Source organism: Danio rerio, chromosome 9 (assembly GCF_052040795.2).
Source record: "Danio rerio strain M-AB ecotype USA chromosome 9, GRCz13ab, whole genome shotgun sequence".
NCBI classification, from domain to species: Eukaryota; Metazoa; Chordata; class Actinopteri; order Cypriniformes; family Danionidae; genus Danio; species Danio rerio.
The window spans coordinates 24,542,662-24,562,489 of NC_141029.1; the positions used below are offsets into that span (position 1 = coordinate 24,542,662).

Consider the following 19,828-nt stretch of genomic DNA (forward strand, 5'->3'; position numbering starts at 1 on the left):
ACATAGTTTTAGTTTAGATCCCAATTCATGGTTATAAAAAACAAATAATAAACACTGCTAGCTTAATAAACTACTAATTAACTATCTATTAATAGTTAGTAGAAGTTGGATTTAGCTTTTGGTTAGGATTATGGATGCATAGTACGATCATACTTTAATAACTATAACTATTTAGCCTGTAGTTAATAGCATGAATTGATTGTGACTTAAACTAAAATGTTACCAAATAAACTAAAATGTGCAATTAACATTAGTGATTCGAATACACTCTTCACATTCTAGACCAGTCGCCACTTTTACAATGTAAACAGAATGTCTTGTACGTGACCAAACATATACACACTTTCGGTGTATTTACAGTATCAAACACTGTATTTACTGTATCGTTGTATTTACTGTATGCCCTGTGAGGCTGCATGATGGTTTGTTTTCATCAAGCAGCCCTGTGGCCTCTGTGCTTGTAAATACAGCCCTGGTAGATGAAAAATGCAGATGACACAACAAGAAGCTGTGAGCTGGGGCAAAGCCTACGCGTCTTGGGTGTGCAGAGATAATGAGGCAGGAATTATCTCTCCATGAACTATTAATAGTCATCAAGTCCCATCATGTCTCTCTTTGGGAGAGCTCCAGTGGCCTGAAGCTGCGTTATCCTTCATTCCACTTTATTAACAGTCTGTGTTGAGCAGAGTTTTCAGAGCACGTTCATTTACTCAACACAAATGCCAGTCCAGGTTTAAAAGTTTCAATATTTTCATTGTGCTCTTGCTGATACAGGTGTCGGGATCAGATTTGCTGCTGTGTTCGTCACTCCTCATTTATCTCTATTGTCATGTGCAGAACATCTCCTTCCATGGATTAGCCCACATTGCAGCGAGAGGCAGGCTGCCAGGACTGTCACACTGACCCAGTCATGGGCACAAATAAGCCCTGCTGATGAGCGTATCACAGTGAGTGATCACTGCAATATCTGTCCCTAAAAAACACAGCATATCAAACACTGAGGTGTTCTTCTGGGCCACTGAAGCCCGTGTCACCACCACCACTCTTGATTTAGGAATCAGAACGGAAATACAATATGCTCTTGGCCGCCCCCAAATCACCTCCCACCACATTAGTGGAAGGTGCTATAAAAAGGAGACCCTGACATCTTGGCGGAGCTGAAAAGCCCAGCTTCGGTAGCGTCAAGCAGGAGAAACAATGACACCAGTTACTGCATACTGCACATCTCTTTCCTGCTATCATTGTCCTCCTGTGCAAGTGGGCTCTGCTCGAAAGCCAGAAGGATTTTGAAGATTATCCCTCCTCACACTTGACGCAGGATTTCTCTCCCTCTCTTTTTCACAGAAACCGCTTTGTTAAATATAGTTTCTAGGACATTTGGCCTTGACCAAAATAATGCATAGTAAATCCCTTGCGCATCACAAGATTGCACAGTTCATTGTGATGCCGCTGTTGCAGATAATGAAGATCACAGTAATATACTGTACTCCATAGTGTGTAAGAAGAATGTGGTTAAAATGATTTCAAAAGATTTCTGTATTTTTTTTAAATAGCATAAATAATAATAATAATTATTATTATTATTATTATTTTTTTTTTATTATTGTTATTATTAATAACAACAAAACCAAAAATTCAATATTATATATTCTGCAGCAGTTGGGGTTGTAGTAACAATAGTAATGTAGAAATAATTATAGTTTTATTTTTCATTTGGCTTTTTATTCAAACGTAAATCTTAAAATTATTATTATTATGATTATTATTATTATTATTGTTATTATTATTATATTCTTCAATACACCAGCTTTTTCTTTCAAAATTATGTTTATTTAATATCCATTCATTCATCAAACTCCACACAGAAATGCCAACTGACCCAGCCGAGGCTCGAACTAGTGACCTTCTTGCTGTGAAGCGACAGCACTTTTATTATTATTATTATTATTATTATTATTATTATTGTTATTGGTATTATTATTATTATTATTATTATTAATTGTATTATTATTATTATATTCTATAATATAACATATGTTGCTTTCATTATTTAATTATTTATTTATTAATATTAATATTTTATATTATACCATATTTTGCTTTCATCGTTATTTTTATTTGTTTATTTTTATGATTATGATTATTGTTCTTCTTATTATTATATTTTATAATACACCATATTTTGCATTAATTATTATTATTATTATTATTATTATATTCTACAAAATATTTTTCCATATTTTGTTTTCATTATTATTATTATTATTATTATCATTATTATTATTATTACTATTATTTTAAAAGTATTGTATATTTAACTCTTACTATCAACATACATTTCTTGTTCTTTTTAATGTGCTATCTTTAGAACTTGTCGTATTAGTTTACATCATTTTGTTTGAACATAGTTCACCGTTGTTTAAGTCAAGTTTAAACATAAAGCACCTAAAATGCATTTTACTGAATTGTCTTTCTTGAGTTTTGTTGACGACTGCACTTTCCTTGTCTCTGGCCCTTTAAGAGCCTTTTGAAACGTGAGGGGAAAAAATCTCGAAACTGAATGAAACTCAGCCATTCATAAAAATAGGACAGGCTGGGCTTCGATTGGTCGCTGGGCCCCTCATTTATATTCCAAGTCATTCTCGCACCCCATTGGTTTAGAAATATAAAAGACGTGCGCTGGGAGCCAATGGACGTCCAGAGAGAAAAGCTTTTCGAGCCCAAGGGAAAACCGAGCAGTCCATTTACTAAACCTCATTCAAGTTTTGAGTGTCGGAGAGAGCGCATCTATTGATCGCTGCAAGCGGACTGCATCCTTTTGGGATTACGATCTGAAACCGGGATTTTTAGTTCATTGCGAGAGTCACGTCATCTTTAAGGTACGTGAAGTGAATTCCTCACATAATTACACGGCGTTTGCTGAAATCTCTGCGTGAAAGCGGTTGTTTTTTCTCGCACACGCGCAAGTTTATCGTGGGCTTGTAACTGCAAATAGAGCTGTCTCGCCTGGGGGGAAAAGCGAACGCCATTTTCTCCGAGACAGTGAGAGGGCTTACACTCTTTGGCAACCATTTTATTCCGTGAAGTTTATTCTGTCGTGTTTTGCTATCGTTGCATTCGCGCACTAACCTGACATTTATAAGTGAGGTCGGTGCAGCCCGAACACTGTGTGGTTTTGTGAATGGAGGTCTCGCTTTTCCCCCTCACGGATCGAGTTTCACTTCATTGAGAAAAACAAGAGGCCGTTAGGGGGCTCTGAGAGGGAGGAGGTCCTCACTCCTGCTCAGTTTTATATTTACATTAAGTATTTAGTTTAATGGGAGATTTATTCCAATATTTTTCCAGGGATGGTCGATGTAGAGAAGTCTGTTTCGAAAGCAAATGACAAGAAGAGGGCTTAAAACAACCGTTTTAATGTGATTTACGTTGTTGGTCTTATAACTAGCCTTACATTTTCCAAGCTTTTTTCCTTTTTTGTTTTGGACAAAAAAACTGGAGAAAGAAAAAAGTACGAACTAGTAAAATTACATTATTTATCAGAACGTGCGAATGTCTGAATATAAAACCAAAGACTATAGAAAACTGAAAGCCTTAAAAAGACTTTGATAAAACCTTACCTCGGTCGCTCTGTGTGCCTGTCTGTTTGCAAACTGCTGATAAATGAGCGACAAGCTAATGAAGTTTTCCGTGTTTATCTCATGCTGGCAGAATAGTTTTTATTGTTTTATAGCCTACTTTATAAAATAAGTATTACATTTGTATGTTCAGTTTCCTTTCTCAACTGTGGTGCAATTTGTGATGAAAGATGCAATTTCCATTATAGGTATTCGACCTTACGCGTTATGTGTACGTTATGGTTTGGCATATGGTTGGCATAATATAAACTTACAAATAAGACTACATGCAATAATTGTGTATATATATTCTAAAATAGTTGTTATTCTGGTGAAGTTGTGTCTTCGCCGTCGCCAAGTTTGCAGTTGATCCTGTAAGTTAGTACCCACACTGCAAAAAAAAAAAATTGTATTGTTTCTAGTAAAAAAAAAAAAAATCTAAAATTTCTTAAATCAAGAAGAGTTTCTATAAGCAAACATATTGTCTTGTTTTAGCAAATAATATGCCAAAATTCAGTGAGTTGTTCCTTAAATCAAGCAAAAAATTATGCCAATCTGCCAATGGGGTAAGCAAAAAAATCTTATGTCAAAAGGAAAAGCAAGATTATTAAGCTTACCCCGTTGGCAGATCATTTTGCTTGTTTTAAGGAAAAACTCACTTAATATTGACGTTATTTCTGAAAATAAGTTTTGTTTACCTGGAAAATGCTTCTTGATATAAAATTGTTTTGATATTTGGACTAGAAAGCAGACAAAAAAATTTAACTAAGAAAAGCGTTTTTGGCAGTGCAGTCTTCCTCAGAGCTTAATCTTTGGCCAGCAATTACATTTTCAGTGTTTGTTAGTTGTATTAGTGTAATATTTAGTAGTATAACATGAAATGTATTCTTCCATAGGCACTCGTTTATCTTAATATGCTCATTTTTAGTTAATCACAGGCACAGATGGCTGACTTTGCTTATGTAAATTTTACATTCATCTCTACTGTGAATAACATTACGCGGCGCTCTTTCTCTCTTTATCTCTCTCTCTCTCTCTCTCTCTCTCTCTCTCTCTCTTTCTGTGTGTGTCTGTTTTTACACATACGGTCTGTCAGGCGGGATGTTGTGATGGGTAACAGAGAGAGAAGAGGGAGGATGAATAGACAGGATCAGATGGATCTGAGGGTTTTGTCAGACTGTACGCAGGGTTTGGTTTTTTGATGTGGGACACACTTGACTGTCCAGTAGATGCTTTGCCTGATTCATCTCTCTTTTCTTTTTAGAGAGAACAGAAGACCCAAAGAGGACGTTACAGCTATCGCTTTTAAGCGAAGATCCTATTCTGGGAGCCTCTTTGAAGACCCAGGTGACATGGACGGATTTTATGACCAGCAAGTTCCATTTATGGTCCCACCTAATGTAAGTATATTTCTTCATTTGCATGAATCTAGCATTTCTAAAGGAGGTTTATTTGTCAGCTTTAAAACTGGGTGACACTAACCAACGTGTTTTTCCATAGCAGAAGTCATTGCAAGTGGAGGAACCATATAACAGACCAGTTAATGACAGAAAGAGAAAGTTAGTGGAGACTGAACTTGCTCAGGACACAGAGGGTAAATTCAGCCTAATGAATGTGACTAATGGATGTTTAACAGATGGATCTGATTATTGTGATGCATTAACAGTGAGAGAGTGTGCTCAAATTAGCTTGATTTATGCTGTGATTGTTGAAGGTTGCCTTTCATTGATCAAATTCTTGGATCACAGTGGCTTTTCTTGCACTCAAACAATCTTGTCTTTGCCTGTCATCTGCAGAACTTTTCCAGGACCTCAGCCAGCTGCAGGAGATCTGGATTGCAGAAGGTTTGTGGCATACTTTGGTTCCATGCATGTAATTTTTGCTTTGTCATGCAGCTGGCATTAATATTCCAAGCTCATGTATGCATGCGAAACATATAATTCCTAAGTGATGCACTTCATCCCAGCTGCTGTTTATTTTTCATGACCGGAGCCATTTCATTTAGTTTGTTGCACCAGCCTTGCGGCAGAGTCCAAAAAGTTGGCACTAAGATGGCTGTTCTTTTTTAGACGAAGGAAAAATACAGAAATAAATGTTCTCTGACAAATTGACATTGATCTGCAGATTGTTTATCAGCGGGGAGCATTGTTTGCAACCCTTTCATGCTCTCCAATCTCTCTCCACAGCTCAGGTGCCCGATGACGAACAGTTTGTCCCAGATTTCCAGTCGGAGAGCTGTGAGTACCTCAAGATGTATTATTTATTCTCCTTGGCAGTGTACTTTGGATGCAGTCCAGAGAAGGCAAGGGAAAACGGCAGAGGCTGAGCTCTTGGAGCTATTTATTATTCATCTCTTGCTCAAATTTAAAGCCAAAGTTTCGTGGGAAACAAAAGAGATCTTAGACTATGGGTGGTGTCAAGTGTTATTTGTTGACTTGATTGGCTGAAGATGCCAATGAGTTAGCTTAATTGCCTTGATAAAATAAAGCCTATTAGACATTTAAGTATGCATTTAACTCCTTTTTAAGCATAACACCCTTCACGTGACCCAATAGTGCTTTTATATATTAAGACTTTATTATTATATGTTCTTTTCACTCTTTCCTCTCAGCGAGACCCCTGCAACTACCCTTTTTTTTTTCACTGAAATCAGCGGATTGGTATCAGCATCACATGATCCAAGCTCATAATCAGATTTCACACATTCGTGCACTCTGTTCAGCCTCTGGAATTGACCGGATTCCAGCAGGAAGAGTCAGAGGAAAAGGCTTCCCCTCATGGCCTACCTAAACCCACTGAATCCACAGCTACTGAAACGCATTTCATTGAGGGTTTCTCAGTTCGAATGCACCTAATTTGTTCGAGCCTGGCCGCAGAAGTTAAAGCCAAGGGAAATACTTGAGGAACGCTCTGCAGAGCATTTTATGTTATTTCCCCCCCATTTTTGTCTCTGAAGTTTGTTTTTGTTTTCGTCTGATGCTGAGGCTGAAAGACAGGGTGTGTACCAGGGCATGCATTTTTTTGTCCAGTTTTGCATGTCAGCATGGCAATACTGAAAAGCAGAAGAATGTTATAAAGCTTTGCGACATGCTGTTTATAAAACAAGCCATGAGCCATGAGTTTCCTCATGTGCAAGCATTTTTTTAACATAGTCTATTCAGCATTGCCTGGTCATCTGGATGGCACATTGCACCGCATGCCCTTCTATATTTTCTTAGTACTGGATTGACTGTTCCCTCCTCTCCAGCAAGAACCACAAAGGACACAAAGCTGTAAATATGCTTATTTTTATTCACGTATAAATGGAGCACAGCACATATGGTCTTCTTTGGGTGACTTAACCCTGTAACTGTGGCGTTTGATTGTTGACCCGCCTACCAAGTGTCTTTTAAAGCCCAATAGGGTCTGGGTGATTTATCTAGCTCAACTCGTGTGGATTCGGTTGCGTTGGCCATTATGTGGCGCCGGATATGAGAGCTTGATGCAGAGATCCAGGGGCTAATGGTTACAGTGCGGGGAGGAAAATCATTCCCAATCATTGAATTACGACCACACTGATTCATGAGTATTGACTCGGCTATGATGGAAATCTGAGGGGAGCGCTTTGATTGCATGTGTTGTTCAGCTCCATGATACTGATGGGCAGAACGAAAGGCTTTTATGCTTCGCAGTCGATTGTCATTACCCATGAAATATGGCCGTTTAATGGTGGAGAAAAATCTCCTTCTGAAGCATTTCACTGCACTTCTGTTGATGTGTTCGATTGGATGCTCTGCTTTTCCAAAGATGGGTTGCAGCTGGAAGGGCATCCGCTGCGTAAAAACTTGCTGGATAAGTTGGCGGTTCATTTCGCTGTGGCCACCCTGGATTAATAAAGGGACTAAGCCGACAAGAAAATAAATGAATGAATGGATGCTCTGCTTCATTAGAAACATCTTTTGCATTGTTTTTCTTTTTCTTTCACAGTGATGTTTCATGGCCCACCCCTGGCCAAGATCAAACGGGAACTGAGTCCCTCCAAAGAGCTCTCCCCCTGTAGCCAGGATAGAAGTCCCATGCCGTATGGAGAGAAGTGCCTTTACAGCTACAGGTACTCCCTAATGTATATTCATCCATCTCAGAAGTTAATCAAGATCTCGTTGTACAGCAAGATGACAATTTGTTCTCATTTACTTTCAATGCAGTGCCTATGAACGGAAGCCCAGCACTGGGTTCAAGCCATTGACTCCTCCCTCGACGCCCGTCTCCCCATGTGTCCCCAGCAATGCCCTGGCGACGCGTCCCCTGCACGAACAGACTCCACCACCTGTGTCCAACACAGCACTGGGGCAGCGTCTCCTTCATGGACAGCCTACAATGACCAAGAGCACACCCAACCAGACGTGTGTCCCTCACCACAGCCAGAGCCCACCCTTTGTAGTGCCCTGTCCACCCCTGAACCGTGAAACTCACTTCAGTAACGAACCTAGGTTAGTCTATACATATTTTACCTTAGTGTGAACTTAAGTGTTTGAATGTATTTATACCTCATTGAAATATCTTACAGTATAAAACCAAAGTATTTCTTTTTTTATGTATATACATAGCATATGTGTACTGTTGAATGCACTACCTTTTAAGTAGGCTCTGTTTGATGGCCTGCATGCACATGCACCAAAGACGAATTTCTGTTTGTTCTTCTTCTCTTCAAAAGTTATGAGTTAGTAACTTGCAAAATAGAGTTGTAGTGGGTTTTATTACTGAAGTTGAACAGGGCTGCTCACAGTCAGTAACTGGATGGGAGACCACATGGAAAAACTAGATTGCTAGGTCAACCTGTGCTCTGTGTCCTAACACCCCAGTACGTTGATGGGGACTTTATACTGCTTAGTGAGCGCCATCTTTCGGATGAGACGTTAAACCAAAGTCCCGGTCTGTGGCCGTTAAAAATCCCAGGATGTCCAAATTCGCCCACCGGCCTCTGTCCAATATGACCACCTAACCATCCCCATATCATAATTAGCTTTATCACTCTGTCTCCTCTCCACCAATCAGCTGGTCTATAGTGTGCGGTCTGGCACAATATTTCTGCCTTCGCGTCATCCAGATGGATACTGCAAACTGGTGGTGGATGAGGAGATTCACCCGAAAAATGAGTAAATTTGAGTGTCCAGAAAAGCGCTATATAGATGTAAGGTAGTAGTGGTGGTGTAGGTGTAGGTTCCTCACATGTTAATGTGGTTGTCTCTTGTTTTTTTGCTGTCTTCAGTAGTTGTTGGTTTTCTTTTCAACTGTTAATCAACAGCCTAATTCAAATTTGACACCTTCAGAACAAACGAAGGAGTCCAAATTCAAAGCACATACACATACTATTATAAATGCAGTAACAAAACTAATGCTCATAAAAACATTGTGTCAAAGTATACTTTAATGTTTATTTTTGCCTTTTATTATATTATGAAGAATGAAACTTTCTAAAATATGTGAATACCTTTTATATATGAATTGTATTTTAAGATTGTTATGTGTTCGATATTTATTTTAATTGATTATAGTATGTTTGGGATTTGTACATTGATTTTTTTGAACGAATGAATATAATTTGAAATATGTAGACACAAATAAATTGACTTGAGGGACTATATTATTATAATTATTATTATTAATAGACTCTATTAAAACAGATTAGCTAGTGTCCAGAGGAATGATCTAGAGAATGTATGGCACAAAAACAATTTAACAAATACAATTTCATCATTTACAACCAGCAAAGTTGTTTAGAAGTGTTATTGCTATGCTACCACTTTATTTCTTCTGCTTCACAGGATTAAAACATCGATATATTTCCTTCCACTTTGCTTATGAGGTCTCTGATTAATAAGCAACTGGATTGAATTCAATTTCACAATGTGATACTCCAACTAAGTAGCTAATTTTACAATACTCTTATTATTAATATCTTACAGGTTTCAGCGGCAACTTTCAGAGCCTTGCCTTCCATTCCCACCTTCTGATGCCCAGGGAAGACCCAGCTTTATGCCACAGGTCGCCTGCACTTCACCAAGAGATGGAAGACCACCGTACCATCGCCAAATGTCTGAGCCCCTGGTTCCTGTACCTCCTCAGGGCTTCAAACAGGAGCTCCTCGACCCCCGCTATGTTGAGCAGGGTGTTCCCAACATGGGCCCATCCCAGGCTGCCTTCCACCCGATGGCCATCAAGCAAGAGCCACGGGACTTCTGCTTCGACTCTGGTAAGTACTGTCTCGTTTCTTACAAATGGTTGTTGGCTGACAACGATCCAGCCGGGCTTTTTGAGAGCCGTCTGGATGAGGGTATGGAATGTGTTTTGTGTGCTTGCATGGGCCTGTGACTTTTAGCGTTATTTGGTGAGGTGTATTTGAACAGAAGAATGAACACATACACACCTTTGCGTGCAAAGCGGAGACCTTCTGAAAAAGATGTGCTTCTCATACCTAGACATTCCATGAGTGCAGCAGCATTATTAATAAACAGAGCTGTCAGTTAAACTTGGTCATTTAGTGTGATTAGCTCTTGATTTGTTCATAAGTGATTTATATAATACAAGATATGTCATATTTTTGAATTCTATCGATTGTAGTATTATTTCGGTAAATAAAGATGTGAAATTAATTAAATATTTTTAACAATGATACATTTTTAATAATATTGATTGACAATGTTTACATTTTTTAAAGTATAAAAAGAAATAAAATGTAAATGCATATTGTATCAATTTTGTATCTTTTTCTTTTTTTATACTTGGTTTTTATTATTTATTAAAAATTTGTAATTTTTTTTTAGGAACATATAACCAGTGTGACCAAAAACAAACAAGCATAATGCATATATACATGCATATAGACTTCTACACAAAAACCTCCATTCTGCCCGTGTATATCCATATACATGCATCTGAAAATACTAAATTAACCTCATCAAAAAAATAAATAAATAAAATAACTACAAAATATTAAAAAAGGTTGCATATTCTTGCAATGATGCATATTCTCTAGAATTATGTCAATATTCATTTATAGACTATTATATTGTCGTTGTGGAGAAAGCCAGCCATTTACTTCATTTCTTGTCAAAGATCTCTAATTGTAATCGAAGTGCATTTCATTTTTTTTTATTTCCTCAACTTCTAATTTTGAACTGGATAGCATTTCTTAACTTCTAATGTCGCTAGTTGACACACTGAAAGCATTTTTTTTCCAACACATGCCATAATTCCTAAACTATCAACCTCAACCAAGTGGATGATATGTCGGTATTAATTCCGGTAAGAGTACCGGATATAATACATATACTATACCGGAATTAATACATATACTATGAAAAATCTAAAAATATGAAGTGTTAGACCAATTTATTTAATAACATAGCCAAAATAAAGCATTTTTTATTACTAAATCATCTTTATTTATTTTTTTTCGTACGATACAATGTAGTAATGCAACAGGATTGTTGTTGTTGTTGTTGTTGTTGTTTTTTTATTATTTTTTGAATATTTATTTATTTATTTTGTGTGTTTGCAAACCATTTTTTTAAACGGTCATTCTTTAAATTACTTTAACAGTGATCATTCAAAACAGCCAAAATATGGTCAACCATTTGGTAGAGCAGTCAGTTAAAGGGTTAATATAAATTATATAGCATCTCGGATTAAACTAATTTTATTTAAACTAATTTGTAGGTAAACTCTAAATATGGATTTTTTTTAGGATGTTCCCATACCACTTGTCCAAAAATCTTTAAAGAAATCATTTGTTTAATGAGAAGTCTTTAAATTTCATTTATTATGGTGACATGATCATTACCATAGTTGGTACTAAGAGTATTGCATCAAATATATTATATTTATTCTGCTTCACTTTATTATTGAATTAACATGTCAAAAATCTAGATACAAGTAAATAAACATATTTTATTAACTGACAGACATATTAATACAAAGACATAATAAAAGTGAGAGTGCATCATTTGAAGTAGTTAGTTCTCAATACTGAAGTGCATTTTAAGAGACTCCATAGGCACAAGATAAGCATGTTCATCTTCAATCCAAAACCCCTCTACCTAGCCAGTGGTCAATACATCCAGTCTTGTACACTCCTCCCGTATCATCCTGTGTTTGCAGGTTATGATGTAATAACAAATCCTCTTACCATCCGTCTTCTAAACGTATACGTCACGCATTACATTAGCATGTGGGTGGCTGATCTTTTCATCCGTACTGCAGCCCGACAGATGATGCGTCTGATGCAATCAATGAGGATCAAAAAACTCAAAGTAAGAGAGGAAAGAGATGCCGGAGCACCAGGACGAGCACAAGGACAGATAAAACTTGATTGTTATGGTCCAATATCTCGACACGCAGGCTAATCCTATTTGGTGACTCAGTGGGCTCAATGCTAATGCTGCATGTTCCTTCGGAGGGCTGATATGAGCTTAGCCAGTGCTGCCAGATGTGTGCGGCTGGACATTCGTGATCCAGCTGTTCAGTCAGAGTCACTGTTGTAGAGCTTCCTCAAAACCTCCTGTTCTACAAGCACACGGCCATCATTGCATCTTTTTATACATTAGAAACATAATTCACCCATAAAATTGTCATTTACTCAGCCTCCACTTATTCTAAACCTGTTTGAGTGAACACATGAGGAGAAAGTTTGTTAGTTTTGGTAACCAAATAATTGATTTTAACCATTGACCTCCATGTTATTTTTTTCTTACTGCGGAAGTCATTAATTAACGAAAGAAAGTCAGCACACTGCCACTATTGCGCACAATAAACAGTTTGAGATTAAAATAGTGAGTGTTTTACATGGACATCAATAATACGATTTTAATACGAATAAGACAATACTCTGATTAAGAGTCTACCATGTAAACAATAATTTTTATTTATTTATTTTAATTAATTTAATCCAATTAGGGTCATATTTGAACTAAACAGAAATGTAATTAAGACATGGAGTATGCCAATTTTAGTCGCATTATTTAAGTGCAGTACAGACATGCAAACACCACAATCAAACTACCATCATGTAGGATTTTCACGGCATTTTGCGACAGGATAGTCCATACACAAAGCTATTTGACACTATTCTCTGCACCTACCAATTCAGTGATGACAACAGATGCCTACACAGTGAATTTAGATTTTTTTTCCCAGACATTGTGCGGTATCAAATTCCATTAATACAACGCTTTTCCAGCAGTTTATACTCTCATCAAATATTTTGTTTGTCTCCGGGACGATGAATGAACTGTTCCTGAATGAAAGTGAAAGTGGAGGAAATGTGGATAGCGTGGTGGTGTTAATGGAATTATGTGCTAGAACATGTGAAACGGGATCATGATAGGAACATAAACATATGTAAACACCTTAATCATAATATTGTGATTCAGATTAAGGCAAATAATTCGATTACTGATATCCATGTAAATGTAGTCATTGATTCAACATACATGCTCCTCATCAAGTCAGACAAGAAATCGGCAACATTTTCAGTCAACACACCTGAAACCAATAGCTACTTTAATTAGTCAGTTAACTAATAGATTCAGAAATCTATATATACAGGAAAAAAGACAGTAGCTACTATCAATATGTGGACATTAATGTTTTCTGACAACACTTCAACTTTCAAATATCTGAAATGTTACTGTTTTTGTTAGTCAACCTTAATTTTATTTCATTATGTTGATTTTATTTATGTAAATGAACATCTACTGTTTATAATATTCTATTAATATACAATGATTTTAAGATGAGCTAAGATTAATAAATGCTTTACACTTGGGTTGTTAATGGGCTATATGCACAGCTAGGGATATTCAGCCTATGATGAACTTTCGGTGAAAGGTTTGCGACTATCTTCAGTTTCATAGGGTTCCTTTTACAGGATGGATGTTGTAAAGTCATTCAAATATAATCAGTTTAATAGACTTCAGCATCGATTTGGCTGTTAAAGCATAAAAAGAGAGGAAAGAGCGTCAATAGCAGCAGGCTAGCTCAACTCTGTTGAAAATACTGCAGTAAAATTAATATCTATATTTTAGAAAGATGGCACGGAAATATAGAATTGAATGCAGTACTTCTTGTTTGATCTGATACCCACTTTATATACCCACAGCCAGGCAGTAAAGATTGCTGTTTTTTGTAAAAAGAAATTACATCTTAAATGCAGCTATTTTGACTGACAATTCACCGGAAGCCCTGGGAATGGCTTACTAAAGTGGTTAATGAGAACTACCAGACCTTTAGTGTAATGGGCTTCCCTTATAATTCTGCTCAGGATTTTCTGATTTCATTCAAATTTGTCATTTTATACATGAACGTTTTTAGCTTTTATATTATTTTATTTGTCTTTTCAGTTAACATTTATTTTATGCAAAGAAAGATTGTAGTACTTTTAGTTAAAAATAAAGACTACAGGTGGTCTTAAAGATACCATTAACAGCCTTCTAAAGGTTAACCTAATTTTATCCTGCTGAAAAATCCAGCTCAAACCAGCCTGTTGACCTGTTGATGTCCAGCTAAAGCCAGCTTGAACAGCCTGGTTTAAGCTGGACATAGCTGGTTTTGGCTGGGCTCCCAGCCTGGCTAGGCTGGTCAAGCTGGTTTTAGCTGGGCATCTCCCAGTCTGACCAGCTAAGACCAGGCTGGAAATGGCTTGAAACCAGCCTGGAAATGACCAAAACTAATGTAGTAGTAAGTAATGACCAGCCTGGTCGACCAGCTAAAACCAGCCAACCAGCCTTGGCTGGTTTAAGCAGTTTTTTCAGTAGGGTATTATTGTCATTTATCATAGGTAGTTTCTCCTTTTAACGCATCTGTTTGTCTTCTTGTTTTGCAGAAGTGCCTAAATGTCAGTCTTCATTTGGGAGAGCAGCAAGCTTCTACCAAAACCATGAGAGTAAGTGACATCTCCACTGAAGCACACACAGATCCAGCTTGCCGAAATCATCTAATAACCGGTGTGTTTGTTTCCTCCTTCTGCCTATAGACTTCTCATTTGACAGAGAACAGCAGTTGTATTTTGATGACACCTGTGTGGTTCCAGAGAGACTTGAAGGTAAGATCTCACACCGTGTCATGTATAGATTTAAATCAATGTCCAGTCTTTGAAGCGAGGGCTAGTATGGTGGTGTGGAATGAACATGGCGTCCACATCGGCCACATTTGTGTTTGGTTTTCTCCTCTGCTTGCTCGCACCACTCTGGCAAACTCTAATCCTCATAATTCTTGGTTTTGACAGGGAAGGTAAAGCAAGAGCCCTCTGTGTATCGTGAAGGTCCACCATATCAGCGGCGCGGATCTCTCCAGCTGTGGCAGTTTCTGGTGACGCTATTGGATGATCCTTCCAACGGCCATTTCATTGCCTGGACTGGACGTGGAATGGAGTTCAAACTTATTGAGCCAGAGGAGGTCAGTTATTTCTACTCGACTTGTTAATTTTATTGAGTTGCTAGGTTTCTGTTGATGTTGCATTAATTGCGATAGAGTGCACAACAAGTGGTAAAGTAAATGCATTTAAATTGAAAACTTCTAAAATGCACAGAAAAAAAACATCTTTGCCACAAGTATAAATCCTAGCTAAGAAATTAAAGCACAAGTTTTGATATTGTTTCTGTGTTGACATTTTCTCTCTCTGTTATACACCCAGATCTTCTGGTTTATTTACCCACTTATTGACAAAGCTATAAATACCACACACACAAATTTCTTTTGGAATTACTTTTGGCTAGGAAATTATGCACACATTCAAAAGATGATCACTAATGACAAATAACAAAAATGATCCAATATCCAAGGGGATATAAGGAGACAAACAAAGGCTCTTGGCAAAAAAAAAAGTGTAGACTGTTTTTGGTTATTATTATTATTATTATTATTATTATTATTATACTTGAATCTTAAAAGGGCAAATAATTTAGTCCTTTAAAATGGTGTTTAAAAAATTAAGAACTGCTTTTATTCTAGCCGAAACAAATTATAAAACAATTAAACAAATAAGACTTTCGCCAGAAGAAAAAATATTATTAGACATACTGTGAACATTTCCTTGCTCTGTTAAACATCATTTGGGAAATATTATAAAAAAATTAAAAAATCTAAGTAATTTTTAAAAAATGCATAACGACAGCTTTAGAAAACGAAAGCAAAAATCGAAACCCGGACATTTTAGGAGCTTTAGAAAGCCCGGCTGGGCAAATTTAAGTCCCAAAAAATGCGCATCTCTGTGGGTCTCTGCAGAGCACCTGAGATTACCTGAATGGACAGTTTACCTGCACCCAGAACGAAACGAGTAAACAAGAGAAGGTTTTCCACTACTTGATCGATAGCAGATGAATGGTTCTATTGGGCAGATAAAAAAAAGAAAAGAAAAAAACAAAAAGGGTAAAAGGATGGCGATAATAATAGTAAAAAAAGTGTCACTAAATATACTTGGGTGCCTGTTAATATATCTTTAAAGTAAAGTCTGTGTGAGAAGCATTAAATAATCACACAAAAACAGCAAGTAATGCTTTAAATGAAACACTTTTTTTAAAGGTTGAAATAGTATTTTCTTATAAAAACATGTTTTGTTTTATTTATTTATTACTTTTTTCAATTGTGGTGGAATTTATACATTTGAGAAAAAAAATAAGATAAAACAGATTTTTACGTATTCCTGTCCAATCTATTTTAATGGTCAAACTGTAATTTACAAAAATAAAACAGTACAGTACTGACTTAATATATACTGAAAACCCCAATAATAGTGCAAACTGTAAAATTAAAAAAACACAGGCATAATAAAAATGTTATTTATACGATAACTTTATTGTATAAGAATTTAAAAATAACAATACAATACAATTACCACCTAGAATTGTCTGATTTGCTGTCATCTTCAGACATAAGACATCTGCCACAGTCCCCTTGTTTAATCTGACATCATTCGTCAATGTTTCCAGATCCAAACATACTATCAGATGCAAAAAAACAAACAACAATCAGTGCCAGTGCTGACAATGTGATGTAATACTATCCTTTGTAACCTTTACTATAATCCCAGATGGTCAAATTCATCCTTTATAAATGTTGCTTTGCCATAATATGTTGAGAGCGTAACAGAAAAGTAGAGGCTTGACTTGGCAAGCGGATATGTCAGCAAACACTTTGTCATCGTATTATTAGCAGCTTCTTTAAAAAGCCCTTTATTACATTAACCATGTATAGAGCATTCATTAAAATACTCCTCAGAAAAACCCTGGAATGTTTCTGGGAGACTTTTAAACTCATGCGACTTGAAATAAAATTAATCTGTTAATAAAGAATTAAAAACAGCCACGGTGGCTCCCTAGATATGTAATTCTTTATTCCAAAATATTTTTGGGCATACTAAGCAATGTCAATTATCTTGTGTGTTATCAGGTGGCTCGACGCTGGGGCATCCAGAAGAACAGACCCGCCATGAACTATGACAAGCTGAGTCGCTCACTGCGCTACTACTATGAGAAGGGAATCATGCAGAAGGTAAAGGCAGGTTCACCTTTTCCTTTACTTCGCACTCCACTCACAACGACCGTAGTTGCTCAAACTTTCCTTCAATCCACTAAAAATCTCTTTCGCTCCTTTTCAGGTTGCCGGCGAGAGGTACGTCTACAAATTTGTGTGCGATCCTGAAGCGCTCTTCTCCATGGCCTTCCCAGACAACCAGAGGCCCAATCTCAAAGCAGACCCTGACGGCCTGCCCACTGTGGATGATGACACACTTCCATTGGCACATTATGACGACGGGTCCTCGTATTTAGTTGACGGTGGCGAGCAGTGTGTTTCTGGGATGCCTTTCCCTGATGGTTACGTGTACTGAACTCGAACACATCTGTCCCATTGCCTCGACTCCTTTTGAACTGTTGCCCACTTCCAGATTAACCCTCCCAATCATGAAAGAAGAACGAGGAGAAATCTGCGCCACCTTTTCTATGACGAGAAAGGTGTCAAGGAGGTGAGGAAAGCTGGTTTTCCATGCTTTAAACTTCCTTGTGGCAAACAGTCGCTGCCGCAGAGAAGAAGAGGTTGAGCTGGAGCCCACTGCTGCCGAAAGACTGACAGATCTCACTGCGAGAATTGTAGCAATTCTGTTTTTGACAATCTGCTTTTTTTTAAAAAACAAAAAATGAAAGAAATTGGGAACAAATTATTAAGAGACATGCTTAGAGGAAAACGAAAACCCTTACATGCAGCACTATTTAATAGTTGCCTTTTTTTGGTCCGAATTAATTTTGTTTTTACCTCCAAACCATGTAGACAAGAAGTCAAAAAGGGCTTTATTTTGCAAGGAGAAAAACAAAATGACCCATTTATTTCTTAAGAAAGCTGGCTTTTATACGACACTTTTTGTTGAACTAAACATGGACGGCTTTAATTATGCTGAGGAATACAAACGTTCTTTTTGTATCGTTGGTTTTGTTTGGAATCCTTTGTCAAGTGTTAGGTTTATATTATTATTATAAATATTATTATTATTTGTTTGTTTTCATGCTGGTTAACCCAGGGTTTGCTGACCACGTGAAATGAAAGGCACTCTTAAGTATATTTAGTCAACTTCACGGGACTGTTAACCCATTCGAAATGTCTTTCTGTATGCCTGTTGCTATTTAACTTCACTCCCCAAAGCCAAATTTATTTCATATTAGATTTTTTTTTTTTTCACTTGACAACATTCAAAAGGGATGCACTAGTCAGAATTCCTCCATGCTTCAGTGGAAGGTCAAACAACATTAGCATTTCACTTTCTTATTTTCTTCTCCATCATTCTATATTTGAATGCACCAGGAAAGCAGGAGAATCAGGGCCTTGCATGCAATAAGGTACAAGAAAACAAGAATTTTCCTGGTCAGCTAATCATTGCCAATCTCCAGCTGACGAGCGACCACTGCTTCCTTTTGCATGACGTGTTCAATGATCAGCTGTCCACTTACATATCGCTTTATGCTGGACAAAGAAGAAATTGTGGAGTTCTCTGCATTTGTATTCTCTCTTTTTCTCTGTATTTTTGTTTTGAAAGATGAACATATATTTTTGCAAAGTCTGCATTTCTTTGGTTTTCTTGTATAAGCTGTATAGTTCTGCCTGTAACAGATACTCTGTGTATGTTTTCAATGGATCCCTGTGTTGCAGTGGCTGCACATCAGCGGTGACCCGGACACCCTTTTTCTGGTGGGTTCGAGAGCAGTGCCTTTTAAATGAGAGGTGCAGCTTCTAAAATAACCGTTTTCTCATGGAGAGAGGGCTCGTCTCAGCATCCACCACTGAAGGGTTGTCTGCACTTGTACAGGCTTAACCTTGTCCCCCTCACAATGTGTACCTTACACTGCTGAGTTTATAATCTGTACTGGGTACAATAAACTGTCCATTCTGCTTCACTTTCACTCCTGTCTTCTGATTTTTCTTCTCACATTTCACAGTTTCAAAGTCGCATGTTTGGTTTGGTTCAGTTAAGATTACTGAGACATTACAGAAACAGTTTTCCAGTACCATGAGTTTAAGCATGCAAAAATGAAAGGGTTTGCATATGGGCCATAGAAGAAAATGTAAGTGTCCTTAATGTTTCTAATAAGTGGTATTGTAGTAGTTGTTGTTTTTTCACCATTTTGAAGCGAAGGACATTTCTATAAAAATGAAACGCTTGTTTTAATCTGTACATATTAAAAGTAATGCTACTAAACTTTATTATATTTTAAAACAATCCAAATATATTGATAAAACCTTTTAAAGTATAATATATGAAGTATAATGGTTTAACATAAAAAAATGAATTTCAAGAGTTCACACTTAGATATGCTTAGCATTATAGCAGGTTTGGCATGCTGTCCCGGGAGAGAACCCCGAGGTCGGAGATATTTGAGCCCAGGGCTCCCGCCCGGTCAATAAGCATATCAGAGGGTCCGAGATCAGGAAGGTCTCGATATTTCCCCCTTTTAGAAGAGGGAAAGAAAGGAGGAGATGGGGTGGAAGGGGGGATTCTTCCAAAATGAAGATAGGGGAAAAAGTTAGGGAGTGATCCATTTATAGTAGGCTAGGATCACTCTGATTGGATTATTACTGATTACAAATGAGTGGCCAGCTGTGCTCAATCATATCACGTGCTCCTCTCGAAATTAGTTTATGAAACTTCACTAGTATTTTGGGGCTGCACTGAGATGTTTAAATAATAATGA

The 19,828-nt window shown here is 37.2% G+C and overlaps 1 protein-coding gene across 14 annotated transcripts; it reads left to right on the top strand.

Annotated features, from left to right (window-relative positions):
* Positions 1-2,695: 2,695 nt before the first annotated feature.
* On the top strand, positions 2,696-19,039 carry etv5a (ETS variant transcription factor 5a). Of its 14 annotated transcripts, none has more exons than XR_015498751.1 (14): positions 2,757-2,879; positions 4,879-5,014; positions 5,115-5,208; positions 5,411-5,458; positions 5,801-5,851; positions 7,581-7,704; positions 7,799-8,083; positions 9,560-9,846; positions 14,476-14,535; positions 14,626-14,694; positions 14,878-15,047; positions 17,040-17,147; positions 17,248-17,613; positions 18,789-19,039. XR_015498751.1 is itself a non-coding variant. In NM_001126461.2 (13 exon segments), coding segments are annotated over 12 exon segments (1,575 nt in total). In that variant the 5' UTR covers positions 2,696-2,879; positions 4,879-4,966; the 3' UTR covers positions 17,479-19,039.
* Positions 19,040-19,828: the final 789 nt, after the last annotated feature.

What these genes read in the sequence shown, in the direction of transcription:
- etv5a (XM_087266022.1), top strand. Translation starts at nt 4,967, where the DNA reads ATGGACGGATTTTATGACCAGCAAGTTCCATTTATGGTCCCACCTAAT. An exon ending in ACTTGCTCAGGACACAGAGG is followed by an intron (nt 5,209 to 5,410) that starts GTAAATTCAGCC and finishes TGTCATCTGCAG; the next exon opens with AACTTTTCCAGGACCTCAGC. An exon ending in GGACTTCTGCTTCGACTCTG is followed by an intron (nt 9,847 to 14,475) that starts GTAAGTACTGTC and finishes CTTGTTTTGCAG; the next exon opens with AAGTGCCTAAATGTCAGTCT.